The 13,110-nt window shown below is 41.4% G+C and overlaps 1 protein-coding gene across 2 annotated transcripts in view; it reads right to left on the bottom strand.

Moving 5' to 3' along the window:
* DOCK2 (dedicator of cytokinesis 2) overlaps positions 1 to 13,110 on the bottom strand; it is a 337,258-nt gene that overhangs the window by 73,211 nt on the left and 250,937 nt on the right. For both annotated transcript variants that reach the window (XM_066613322.1, XM_066613323.1), the window contains exons 31-33: positions 12,492 to 12,592; positions 12,333 to 12,391; positions 5,611 to 5,759 (exon numbers count right to left, since the gene is read on the bottom strand). In XM_066613322.1, the coding sequence (XP_066469419.1) occupies positions 5,611 to 5,759; positions 12,333 to 12,391; positions 12,492 to 12,592 (309 nt within the window). The remainder of the gene's footprint in view (positions 1 to 5,610; positions 5,760 to 12,332; positions 12,392 to 12,491; positions 12,593 to 13,110) is intronic.

Below are 13,110 nucleotides of genomic sequence, written 5' to 3'. Positions count from 1 at the left end.
TACTTTTGGATGTTCTGCAGGATTGGAACAGCAAATGTGTGCATACAAGGAATACCAAACAGAATGACTTACACTCCACCTGTCAGTGCTTTTCTTCCCCCTCATACCACTGCAGAAACACCAACTGCCCTGTGAGGATGAAGAAGGCAAGGGAAAGCCAAGGTGGCAAGATGTTGCCATTGGCACCTCCAGATGTTGGTGCCTTTTGGGTTGGAACTGTGCCTGTCCTGATTCAAACTAGCCCCAGAAACACCAAGTGTCCTGTGGGGGGGGGGGGGGGGAATCTAGGAAGGCACTGCCTCTCTCTTCCCCTTTCCTTGGCTTTTATTTCAGTAATTATTTCCCGCTGACTGATTTCATGTAAGCTGCTCTGAGAGCCTGTTAGGTGAAGCCCACATACTTTAAATAAACAAACACAGCTACAGAAAGACAAAAAATAAGGTTGCTGTGTCAAATGGTAGACTGGAGCTTTCCATAACAGATCTGCTCACAATGTATCACCCTCAGTCTATCATTTAAAGCAGGGGTGCCCAAAGTTTTTGGCAGGAGGGCCACATCTGACCCTCTGTGGGTCAGATCATCTCTCTGACACTGTGTCCGGGGCTGGGGAAAAAAGAATTAATTTACATTTAAAATTTGAATAGATTTACATAAGTTTACATAAATGAATATATTAAAGATGAACTTGAATGAATAAAGGTCTTGCAATAGCTCAAGGCCTATAAAAGGCCTTGCACAAAGCAAGGCTGGCCTTTCCTTTGCTGCTGCTACTGCATCACAGATGTGAAACAGCAAGCAGTGAAGGGAGCCCTCATCCCACAGCTCATGCAAGAGGTCAAACAGTTGCCCTCACGCTGAGAGCAGTTGAGTCGGGCCAGTGTGGGCTCCAGCAAGTCTCCGTAGGGCCAGAGGCTCATTGGGGACTGGGGTCTCCCTGAGGGTCGCATTGGGAGTCCTTCAGGGCCACAAGTGGCCCCAGAGCCAGGGTTTGGGCACCCCTGATTTAAAGCAACAGAAGGAAGCACTTCCCTGTCTGGGGATTTACCAACAAGGGCACATTCCAGCCTTCCTTTATGACACTTCCTGGGTCTTCAGACCCACTGCATTTCTGCTCTCAGCTTGACAGTGGCGTCACTAGGGTTTGCGTCACCCGGGGTGGGATATCAGCACATCACCCCCCATGCAGTGGGCGGGGCAACACCCCAGGTAGTGGGTGTGGTGATGTACCATCACTCTGCCCCCTCTAGTTTTTTGGCTGTACCTTTTGATAGAACAAAGATAGAACACATTCTGCATGAAATCACACATTGATTAATATATAACATGATGGAATTATTCCTTCAAACTGTGATTTTGGTCACTAGTGGTGTCACACCCCCCTCCAGGTGTCAACTTACTAATACCCTATTGCAGCAGTTCTCAAACTTTTAGCATTGGAACCCACTTTTTAGAATGACAATCCGTCCAAGACCCACCAGAAGTGACATCATCAGGCAAATTAAAATAAGTATAAATAATTAAAGTAAAACAAATAATTAAAAAGCAGAAGCCAACCCTGGTCCACCAAGTGAATTTTCTCTGTAGCCTGCCTGCAATAACTCCCCCCTCCAAAATCACTATGGTTTTCAGCCCTACCCAGTGCCCAGTTCAATTTAAGAACTTCTGTTTAAACCAGATCACTGTCAGGATCCACCTAGCTTTGCAATTCTTTAAAAAATTCACCTTATCAGCTGAAGCCTCTGTTTTGATCCTTTTTGGTGGGGAGGGGAAGGCTGCCGTCTGGAGCATTTGTTGAGCTCCAGTTCCATCAGATCAGGACCATTCTAGTGGCTTCACATTCCCCTTTGCCTGGCCTGACCACCAGCCAAGGCATGTTTGCTTACTCGCAAGTAAACGCGACCATGAGGCTTCGTTTCGCTTTCCATAGGGCTCAATACATTTGTCTGCTTGGAGGGAGGGACTTCCTTCTCAGGTGTTTTTGGGGGCTGCATTCATTGCATCAGGACCATTCTGGTGTCATTGGATTCCTCTCAACCTGTCCTTTCCAACGGACTAAGGCAAGGTTGCCTATTCACGAGTAAACACGAGATATGGCTCAGTTTCAATTTCCATTGGGCTGCATGCCTTTTTTTGTTCTCGGTTTTTGGCCATAACTTTTGATAGAAAGGAGATATTTCACTGTGGTTTTTTGCATTGTGTTCTGCTGGAAATTCCACATCCAATGGTATATGATGGTATTACTCCTAACCACTGTGATTTTAGCGTGTCACCCCCCTGTGTGCATCACCCTGTGTGGCCCACACCACCCGCACCCCCCTAACGACGCCACTGGCTTGACATTCATACAGTGCAAGCAGTCTAACAGCAGCACAAAAATGAAAAGAGGCAGATCAGATAATATAAATAAATGAAATAAAACTCGGTAATGTAATAAGGAGCTGGATGCATCAGTCCATCTCGTTCCGTATTGTCTCCTCTGGCAGAAGCTCTTCAAGGTCTCCGCAGGGAGAGTTATTTTCCAGCACTGCTACCCAAGATCCTTTAACTAGAGACACCATGAAAGACGTCTAAGACTTCAAGTGTCCAAATCATGTGTTCTAACACTCAGTGTGACCTCATGTTTGGGCAGAAGCTTAGGCAACACAAATCTGTGTACTGCAACATGCAACACTGAATATATAGCAGAGAGAGAGAGAGAGCGCGCAATGGTTCTTTGTCCCCCTTCCAATCATATAATCTTTTCCAGTGGCAACTAACTGGTGTTTTTTCTGCATTGTTTCAGCTTATGAACACTTTGAGTACAGGGAACCATTTATTTATTTTGTTCTATAAACTACTTTGTGAACGTTTTTACAGATAAGTGTAAAATAAGTATTCTTATTCATAATAGTAGTAGTAATAATAATAAACAATATATTAATTCTTGGAAATCTTAACCAAATTGTGCACTTGCCTTCCACCTACCATTCCCCTGGGCACTTTAAGATAATATCCTTGTTAAGCAGGTGGTTTGAGTTACACATTTCAAGATTTCTTGGTCTACCTGTTTGTTTGCGTTGATCCTCAAGAGAAACAGTTACAAGCCAAGAATAAGAAGCAGTAATTAAAAACGGAAATAGAGGCCTATGAAGACAAGGAAAGAACAGATGCAGAGAAGCAAAATGGTTTTCAGTCCTGGACTAAGGCCAAAAGCTTTGTGCTGTGCTACCAACATCAACAATTCCACCTGCCAGATTGTTCCTGGCTCAGCTGATATAATCATGATGTTTTAAATAAAAATGCAACACACACATGTGCCCCAGTCACAAACCATGCTGAATGTTTCTTCTCAAAAAGTAAATACTGAGCTGTTAACAGTTCTTCTGCATGAAATCTAACACTAAATAGATTAATAATTATGAATTTATCATGGCCTGCATCACAAGGGCTCCTTAAACCATCAGCTGTGATTCAAAATCCACTGCATGAAGCACTAGACAAAAACGATCAAATCTTTAAAAATCCAAATGGATCAGCCCAAGGATATTGCACTGAACACACATTGGTGGCAACCTTCAGTCTCGAAAGACTATAGTATCACGCTCTGAAAGGTGGTTCTGGACTGTGTGCACTGAACACACAGAACTGTAGTAAAACAATTATTGCAATGACTAGTTTTGATTGGGGAGGAGAAGCAGAGTTTCTGCTTAGGCGAGGTGGTGCAGGCTACATCAGCAGCAGATAGCAGAGGGAGCAAGAGGGCAATGGATTTGGGGTGCCCTTCCCCCTGTTGCCACCACCATCTCCCTCCAGCACACCATGGATGCAACCTATACTGATCCGCTTTCCGTCTGCTAAAAGCAAGAAGAACGTAGACCACCTATCTCCTTACCACACCCCTCCTGCAATTGCTTCAAAGATGGAAAGGCAAGACTTCCAGTTTCCTTTATAGGGACCATGTAAATGAAGGAGCTCCTGCATTCATGCTGTCCCTTCAAGTCAAAGATGCAAGTCCTCTGCTTCCACAGTTAAAGGTATCAGAATGCAGAATAGCGAGAACAGAAACACAGGCAAGCCAATATATTTAAAATTACAGGTTGAGTACTAGAATTCCAAAATACGGAATTCCAAAATACAAATTCTGAAATATGGCTAACTAAAATTCAGAAATATGGAATATTCTGAAATACTGAGCTTTTTTGAATGCCAACATGACATTTTTAAAGACGTTTTTGACTAAAGAAATAAAATCACAAATTGTGTTTCATGTGCAAACCTTGTTCCATACACAAAATTTTTAAAAATATTGTATAAAATTACTTTCAAGCTGTGTGCATATGAAACATCAATAAATTTTATGTTTAGACTTGGGTTCCATCCCCAAGGTCTCTCATTATGTATATGCAAGTATTCCGAAGTATGGAAAAATTGGAAATCCGAAACAGTTCTCACCCCAAGTGCTTCAGATAAAGGATGCCCAACCTGTATTTAAACTGGTATTACTGTATGATTTCTTAGTGACTAATTGAACAGAATACTACCAGCATGCTTGTTCATATATCACCACAAGCAAAGAAGTTAGAGACTGAGGCCCCAATCTTATCCTCCACTGCTATTCCACCCCCACTGATGCAGCTATGCTAAAAAGGTATGTGCTTTGAAAAGGTATGGACGGGACGATCCAAGGCCAAATGGGAGATAAGTATAAAACACTTATTCTTACCTCCCAGTAAGTCCTAGGTCTGTCTGTGGGTCTCCTCAGACTTATACCACCTTGTTTGGAAAACAAGGAAAAGGAATGGGAGCTTCGCAATGGAGGGGATAGAATCTGGCATGTGCTATTGCTACCAGGACCACTCCTCCTGCCACTTCCTCGCCCCATTCCTCCTCCTCTCCTCCCAGTTTTGCCTTCAGTTTGCCCTGTCCACCCCCCACCTCCACTATTGCCTTACCTGATCCAGCAGAGCTGTGGCACTGCTGCCTCTTGAAGCAGCACATGCAAAATGGCTACCAACAGCGCACTGCGCACACCATCAGAACCAATTTTACAACAGCAGAAGTCACTTCCACTGTCATAAAGAGCTCTGCGCAGCAGCCCAATCCACCATAGGATTGGGCTGCTACTTCTTTAAAATGCAAAATGACTTTTACTTCAATTCAAGAATATTCCTGGGAAGGACCAGCTGCCTCTCATAGCCATAACCTTGTGGCTACAGCCTAGGTCTCTTTTTGGCAGAGTTCTACATCCTTTTCATTCAACTACACATTTCACAGCAGGATCGATCTAGCCATTTTGCATCAAATACTTCATTTCACTTCTTGCAAAATGTTCCATATAACAGCTGCTTGAGGTACATTCTATTCATACTTGGCTTATTTGTGATTCTGTGGGGTCAGCCACTTTATTTGTTTGAATTGGATGATGCATTTCTGAGAGGAGAAGGTCAGATCAACTCATTTTTGATAAATTCAGCCTTTCACACCTTTACCCAAAGTGCCATGACTCTTTTTCTTTTTACTTAAACTCACACTTGTACAGAAAACACTCACAAATCTCTACACTTTCATCGGATATTGCAGTTAAGTGTGATAGTAGTTATACTAACAAACACTATGCAAGGTTTATATTACCTTTTTGAATTCTCCAGTGTTTTTATATTCACACAAAATCATATCGAAGAAGATTGGAATTGTGGCTTTCCGTAGTTCAGCTTCTGGAATGAGGGTCATTTCTAAGATTGGACCAACCATTCCTGGAATAAAGCGGATTTTATTCTGCCCTAAAAAAAAGTACAAAAGACAACATTAAATAGATGATTAAACTGTATATGGATAATGTGTAGCTATCAAAACATTAAATAAAATAATAATATCAAACAAGTTAAGCTTTTTAGGGCACAATCCTAACCAGGTCTACTCAGAAGTAAGTCCCATTTTGTTCAATGGGGCTTACTCTCAGGAAAATGTGGTTAGGATTACAGCCTGTGAGTTACTTTCTTTTCCCTCAATTAATGAAACAAAATCCTTAAGAAGTCGTTGATTCAACATAACACCAATGTAACATCACCATATGAAAAACCAGACACAAATGTATTCATATAGCAATTCCATAAGTCTGGCTTTCTACTCCTTTACCATCAGATGTATGTGATGACTCCCAGTATGGTATAAGTCTACTGACTCAGTATTAAATAAGTGGTGCAGGAGCATCACAGGCTACAGCACTGTGACCACTGCTAATTATTTATTTGACTCTTCTCCAATAAAGTATGAAATCAGTTTCTAATCCTGTACTCCGCCCATCACTAGTTCAGTAATGCTGAAAAAACATGGTCTGTATCCATCAAGGGGAGAGGGCTGATCAGGAGGCTTCTGAGGGGAAAGGGGATTTAAATCCCCTTAACCCCTCCACAAGCTTCCTGCTGCACAATGGGTCTCCTCAGACCTGCACCTGCTCTTTATCTGACACAAGTCTGAGGAGAGAAAGGGGTGGGAAGGCTACAAAAAAGGGGGATAGGATCCAGTGCATGCTATCACTGCTGGATCCACCCCCTCCTGTGGCCTCCCTGCCCTGTTTTGCGCCTTCCTGCCCCCGCCGTTTCCTTACTTGCGCCAGTGGATCCAGGCAGGTCTGGCAATGGATGGCGTGTACTGTTATCTCTTGGAGTAGCACTCCCAAAATGGCTGCTGATGAAACACTGTATACTCTATCAGCAGCCATTTTAATGATGGAAGAACATAACATTTTATGACAGAGGAACAGACAGTTCAATCCAGAATAGGATTGGGCTGTAAGTTTTTTTTCCTATTACAAGTCAATAAGATTTAAATATTCTCTAGTCATGCTTTCCGCAGGTTCCCTATGAGCTGCTCCGATTAAAAGCTGGTGCAATATAGTGAAACATAACACGATCATGTTCTGTTTGGTTATGATTCAAACTTTGGTTCAGCCGCATATTGACTGGAAAGCCATTGCCCTCACCGTATGAGTATGTTATGCCCATATGGGCCCACTGCCATATATGCCCCATAAACTGACGTAACACCACTGTTCGTCTTGCATAGTTGTGTGTATGTGACATTCTTGAAGCACTTCAAGTACAGATAGTGCTACGTGAACATACCCCATATACCCCACTGTATCATACGATATTCTAGCATTATATAAATATTGCTATTAGCATTATCGTCAGCTTAAGGGCAGATTTGCGTGGCAGTCAGTTTTGCAAGACCTTAAATCTGCACTGCCAAGTTCAGTCTGTTTGCAGTGCAAGATGTTAAGAACAGAAGAAACACTCAGAGGGATACAAAGAGACTCAGGCAGTGTTCCATTTTCAAATATCTCAAGGATGTGGGTACATGGAAAAGAAAATAACTGGAAACAATTCATTTCCTCCCTCTCCCCCCCAATGACAATCCATCAGAGAACACTCTACAGCAGCCATTTGACATGTTCTCTTGTCTCCGTCACAATGGACAAAAAGTATCTGCCTTCATTCTTAGATGACTAATGTCAACCATTAGAAAGCTCAGAATAGAAACCCTGTCCTGGTAACTCTATTATAGATCAGCTGCACAATGACTTAAAAGCCACATGAAATAGAGAACCATCAGAGTCTGCCTCAGGAGACATTTGCAATTATGACAGACAATAAAAAAATGAAGAGATGGGTTTGCAAATGTCATCTGGAAGAGAAAATCCTGGTTTTGAATATTCCTCCAAGAAGACTTTTTACAGAATGCAATACGGCTCAAGCCATTTGCTCATCACCTTCAATGTGTTTTCTTTGACAGTATTTTGTAATGCCTCATGCTTCAGAGAAAGCACAAGGAAAAACACGAACAGTTGTTGTCTGCTTTGGAGTTAATTTGCTGCATTAAGGACTGGCAGAAAACGCCTTGTCATACAATCTGGGAACAGCACTTCCACACAGGCCTCGTCTCTCAAGGTCTCATTTCCTGCATTATGCAAAGTAATTTAGGGAGCTTCAACACTTGCGTAAGTTGGATGAATAATACGGACTAATATGGTTGCTCAGATATATTGGATGCCTCCCTCCCACCTCCCTCACCCCTCCCCTCCCCTCCACATTATAAAACCTTTGGCTATCTGTATTTTTTATCCAAATAAAGCAGTGATTTTCAACCTTTTTCATCTCACAGCACACTGACAAGATACTAAAATTATCAAGAGACATCATCAGTTTTTTGAAAATTGACAAGGCACACCATGCTGTTGGTGGGGGGCTCACATTCCCCAATGGCCCTACTAATAAATGACCCAACCTCAAACTCCCGTGGCACACCTGCAAACCATTCATGTTACACCAGTGTGCCATGGCACACAGTGGTTGAAAATGGCTGAAATAAAGGGTGAATTCAGAAACCGCCCCAGTGCTACACATCTATTCCAATCCCTCCGCCCCACCCCGGCTGCTTTTAACCTTTTAAACCTTCACAGGAGAATCAATTACAGATCTCCCAACCTCATATCTAGTTTGCTTTCATATGGACTTGTGTGTCCTTTATATGCTATGCAAAGTCTGGTCTAGAGGATTGATGAATGAACTCCTGAAATACAGCTAAAACTCCTGAGATACAGCTAAACAGAGATATATTGATTTAGACAAGTGTAAGGAATTATAACTGTTAGAAGTAATCACATGAAAAAAATTAAGAAATGTGCTGGGTAAATGTTGAACAAGTATGAACCTGCCTTACACTGAGTCAAACCATTCATCTTGCTCAGAACTGTCAACACAGATTGGCAGTGGATCTTCAGGATTTTGGAGAAATATTTTTTCCAGTCTGTGATGGAGATGGCATTTGCCTCTTCATGGAGCTCCTTGTGGGGAGAGGAGAGGTAATGGATGGCAAGGGAGGGAGGGTGTTTCCACCCCCACCCCCCATTGTGATGATGTGGTGATTTCTTTCCTTGAGAAGTAGGGAGGCAGGATAGAAGGGGACGTGTAAGATCTGCTCTCCCTTTTGAATGGATGGTCAGAGGTTACCTTTTCCCAGGACAATAAGCTAGAAATTTAGAGATGCCTGGCACCAGCATTTTGGACAGTTATTTATTTGTGAGCAAGGCATCCAGGTGGCCATTATCTCAGGGGCTGCTGAGGCACAAGGATCATGAGCTATCACTGGGATCTTTGCCAGACATCTGGGGACAGGGTGGACATGCCTTAGTAATGAGAGGGCAAAGGTAAGTCTGGGGGGGGGGCTGATCTTGACCTTACATGCAGCAAAGTGTTCTGTCCATATGAACAATGTCAACCCTGCATGGTGGGACTCTTTGAATTTTTAGAACCAACCAAATGTAGTAAGTAGTTAGCTAGTAGTTAGTAGTTATTGTTTTCTGTTGCCTGAAAATGTATATGTTCTCACTTAAACTATTGGAAACCTTCAATTGCCCAGTGTTCCAGGGTGGAGGTTTTCCCTATTTGCTAACTAGAGGCAACTATAATAAAGTTTTTAAATGAACTGCTTGCGCATGCTTGTTTGCTGACCAGAGAAACGTGACCCCCAAAGGAACTACTGTACTTTGAAGACCTGGGTAAACAACCTTGTAAATCAGGGATCAAAGGGAGTTTGTATGAGCCCCTTTCTCCTCCTTCTGCCCACCATCTTGAAAGGTGGAGAGATGCAGGCAAGGAGGAGGAGAAGCACTTGGCAGGGGGTGCCAAAGCAGACCATGGTGGAAGCAGGTAAAAGTCAGGTGTGTACAGCTGGCAGTTGGCTGCAGCACTCCATTGCTCAGAGCCTTTGTATTGCCCTCCCCATAGGGGACTATCATGGCACAGTTCTTCCTGGGGATTCCAGTGATTGAACCTAAGACTTCCTGCAGACAAAGCAGATGCTCTTCCTCTGGCCCCCCCCCCCCCATCATTTTTTTCTGGAGACAAGCCAGAATAATATGTGTTGAACATGGCCTTTATAGTCATTTTCTTCAAGAGCTACTGCAATGGTTTCACAAACAAATGTGGAACAAGAATCCCTTTTTTTCTCATGTCAGTTGGATATTAAACAGCTGCTTCTACTATTTTCATTTATTTTTTGATTTCAGCAGCAAGAGTTAGTAATCTGTACCTAAAACATCTTTTACTTTAGCATCCTAATAAAACCAGCTGAAAAAAAGAACAATCCCATTTGAATGCAAAATAGTAATAAAAATGAACAGCAATAAAAACTGAAAATAATTTTCATTCATTAAGTTACTTCTTCACACATCTAGACCTATATCTGACTGTAAGAAAGAGAGCTGTGTGGAATCAAAGTTGAAAACAAGAAGTTGTTACCGGTGACAAGGACATTGTGTCCTGGACAACTGTGTCCTTGTCAAATGTGTCCCAGTACTGGATATTTGCATCCATTCTTTTTGAGTCCTGGACATTAGTGTTCCAATATACATAAATTTATATTAGTTGCACTTTTTTATTTTTAAAAATATGCAAAGTTGGAATCCAGATGATTTGATCAAGAAGGTTTGGTTGGTGAGAAATTTGGTTACATATTAACTCACAGAATTGCAACCAATGATGCAAATTGAACTGTATACCTATTTTATACCTTTACCACCCTTGTATATCATGGGGTTTGTTGTCCAGTTATAGGGGAATGCAAATGACTGGGATGCAAAAAAGATGCAATTGTCCAGGGATGCCAATGACTGGGATACATTTTACCTGGACACAACTGTCCAGAAAACAGTACCCTAGTACTGTTACCTAGGCAGTAAACAAAAGTTCAGGTGATAGAACAAGACTTGTACTATGCAAGAGTTTGTTTGTTCAAGAAATTTATATCCTGCCTTTTCCATGCTGAAGCAAATGAGAACTGGCATGTTTAATATAGTTAATTTTTCAGTCTTTTCAGAGACAAACTTGCCCTAAAAGAACATATACATTCTTTGTCTCTATATTTTTTTCCCCCTCATTTAAAGGAAGTGGCATCCTGGGAATGAAGTGCTAACCCTTGGGCCACTACATATTGTTGTGTCAGGCATTTGCTTTGTTTCGTGATGACTTATTTTGCACACACTCATTGTGAGAAAAAGCATTTGGGCCAGAAATTCCCGTTCTAAATTACAACTAGGCCCAGCTCACAGCTGAATTCCTGCTGACTTTAGTATAACTGAATCCAAACTAAGCTAAGATTTTTATTCAACCCTGCTCCCTTCTTTACCTCAAAAGAACTTGGACATTCAAGTAAACTTTGAGTGGAAATTGGGAATCCAAATATCCTCTCTGCTTCAGGATAGAACAGATCAGTCCCCTCTGAACTGTATATGCATGAATAAAGCAAAAATAAATGTGATAATGTGATAAAGGATATAAAAATTCTAAATGCACTGGTTTTGTTCCTTTTTTCTCCCTTGCATGCTCATAAATGAAAAGTTGCAGTGCCAGTACTAAACATGGGCAATCTTGAACCAAAAGAGATAATGATCTCTTCAGACTGGAGTTTTATTTGACAGATGGACAAACTGACATGAAGACTGGAGGAAGATAAATGGTGCCCCTTCCAAGAGCTATCACTCAGAGTAGACTAGTTCAGGTTGATTCACTTGAAGGTTAACCCTGTGAAGCTGTCAAAATTGGAAGCCCTTAGGGTCCACAATGTGTGAGCAATGGCTTCTTGCTTCCTGACCCTTTCATAACAGATAGAATTTCTCATCTTACCCATCTTTGCATCAACAGGACACGCTCTCCTGCCTTCTGATCCCTCCCAATCTTTTAGGCTCACAGTAACACTGGGTACATTCACTCTTTTTCAACCATTTATAAACCACCTCACCCTGCTGGTATTCATTTGCATCTTTTTAGATTGTGAGCCCTTTTGGGACAGGGAGCCATTTAGTTATTTGATTTTTCTCTGTAAACTACTTTGTGAACTTTTAGTTGAAAAGCGGCATATAAATACTGTTAATAATAATAATAATAATAATAATAATAATAATAATAATAATAATAATAATAATAATAATAATAATAATAATAATAATAAACTTGGTCTATGTTTCCTTCAAGGTGCCCAATGTGGTGTATAGTATATATAACATCAAACAACAAAATAAAGTTTTGGTCACATTCAAAACAAAAAAATAAACAATAAAACCAGAACCACACAACAAAATACAGTAGACAGGTCAGAATACAGACATTTCTTTGCCAAGGGTATTATTCCCCACCCACACACAGGCAAATATACAAATTGCAAATAAGGATGCTGGAATTTATGAAGCAAAACTAATAAGTCACATGTAACAAATATCTCAGCCTAGCATCATTTCTCCTCAACCAGAAGAGTGTGGAGTAAGCATTTGTGCTTCTGAGGGCACTTCTACTTACCAAGTTTGTACCACATGTCACGGATCGCAAAGCCAATTAAGCGTCTCATGTCTCCATACCTGCAAGAGAATATGTCAAAGTCACTACCTTTATCAAAGCTTTATTTGGGAAATAAGAAGAAGATAAGACAACTTCCAAATTATTCAAAAGAAGCCTTACTTGTTCAGGATCTTAATGCACTTTGCATGGGAGAACTGTTCTAGCTGCAAGGAATCCTGGGTGATAAAAGCCACTGCAAGATGAAAATAGTTGTTCCACAGCTGTAAATTGAGCAGAAGACAGAGCACTGAATGGCTGAAATGGGTTTCGACTAAAATGGGAGGTGACATTAAGCAGTGTGAAACATAAATAATGTATGAAGGCAACCAGTGGAAGGAGTGCCACGTTTTAATATGCAGAGTTGGAAGCAGTTATTACCGTGCAATTAGAATAAAGGCAAGAGTGCGTGATTTTTATACCCGCTGGCCTACGTTCCCCTCAGCAGCATCCGGAGATTTATATGGGGTTCATTAGCTAATAACAATAAACCACAGCAGTGCCTGCGAAATTTTGCATATCCCGAAATATCACAACTCCCCAGATCCAAAAAAGCAGTGTAATGATGACATTGTGCGGTGATGGCGTAAGTTAACCATAGCTTTGCAAAAAAAGTAAGAACTCTCCTTGTTTTTGATGGAATTAAATGTATAACAGAACAGGTATAAGCTAACAGCCAAAGATAATGTCTGTTCATGTCAAGTCATTTACATGTACTCACTCCCCTTCTAACGTCATCATT

Source organism: Tiliqua scincoides, chromosome 2 (assembly GCF_035046505.1).
Source record: "Tiliqua scincoides isolate rTilSci1 chromosome 2, rTilSci1.hap2, whole genome shotgun sequence".
In the NCBI taxonomy this organism is placed as follows: Eukaryota; Metazoa; Chordata; class Lepidosauria; order Squamata; family Scincidae; genus Tiliqua; species Tiliqua scincoides.
This window is presented reverse-complemented; position numbering and strand designations above follow the sequence as displayed.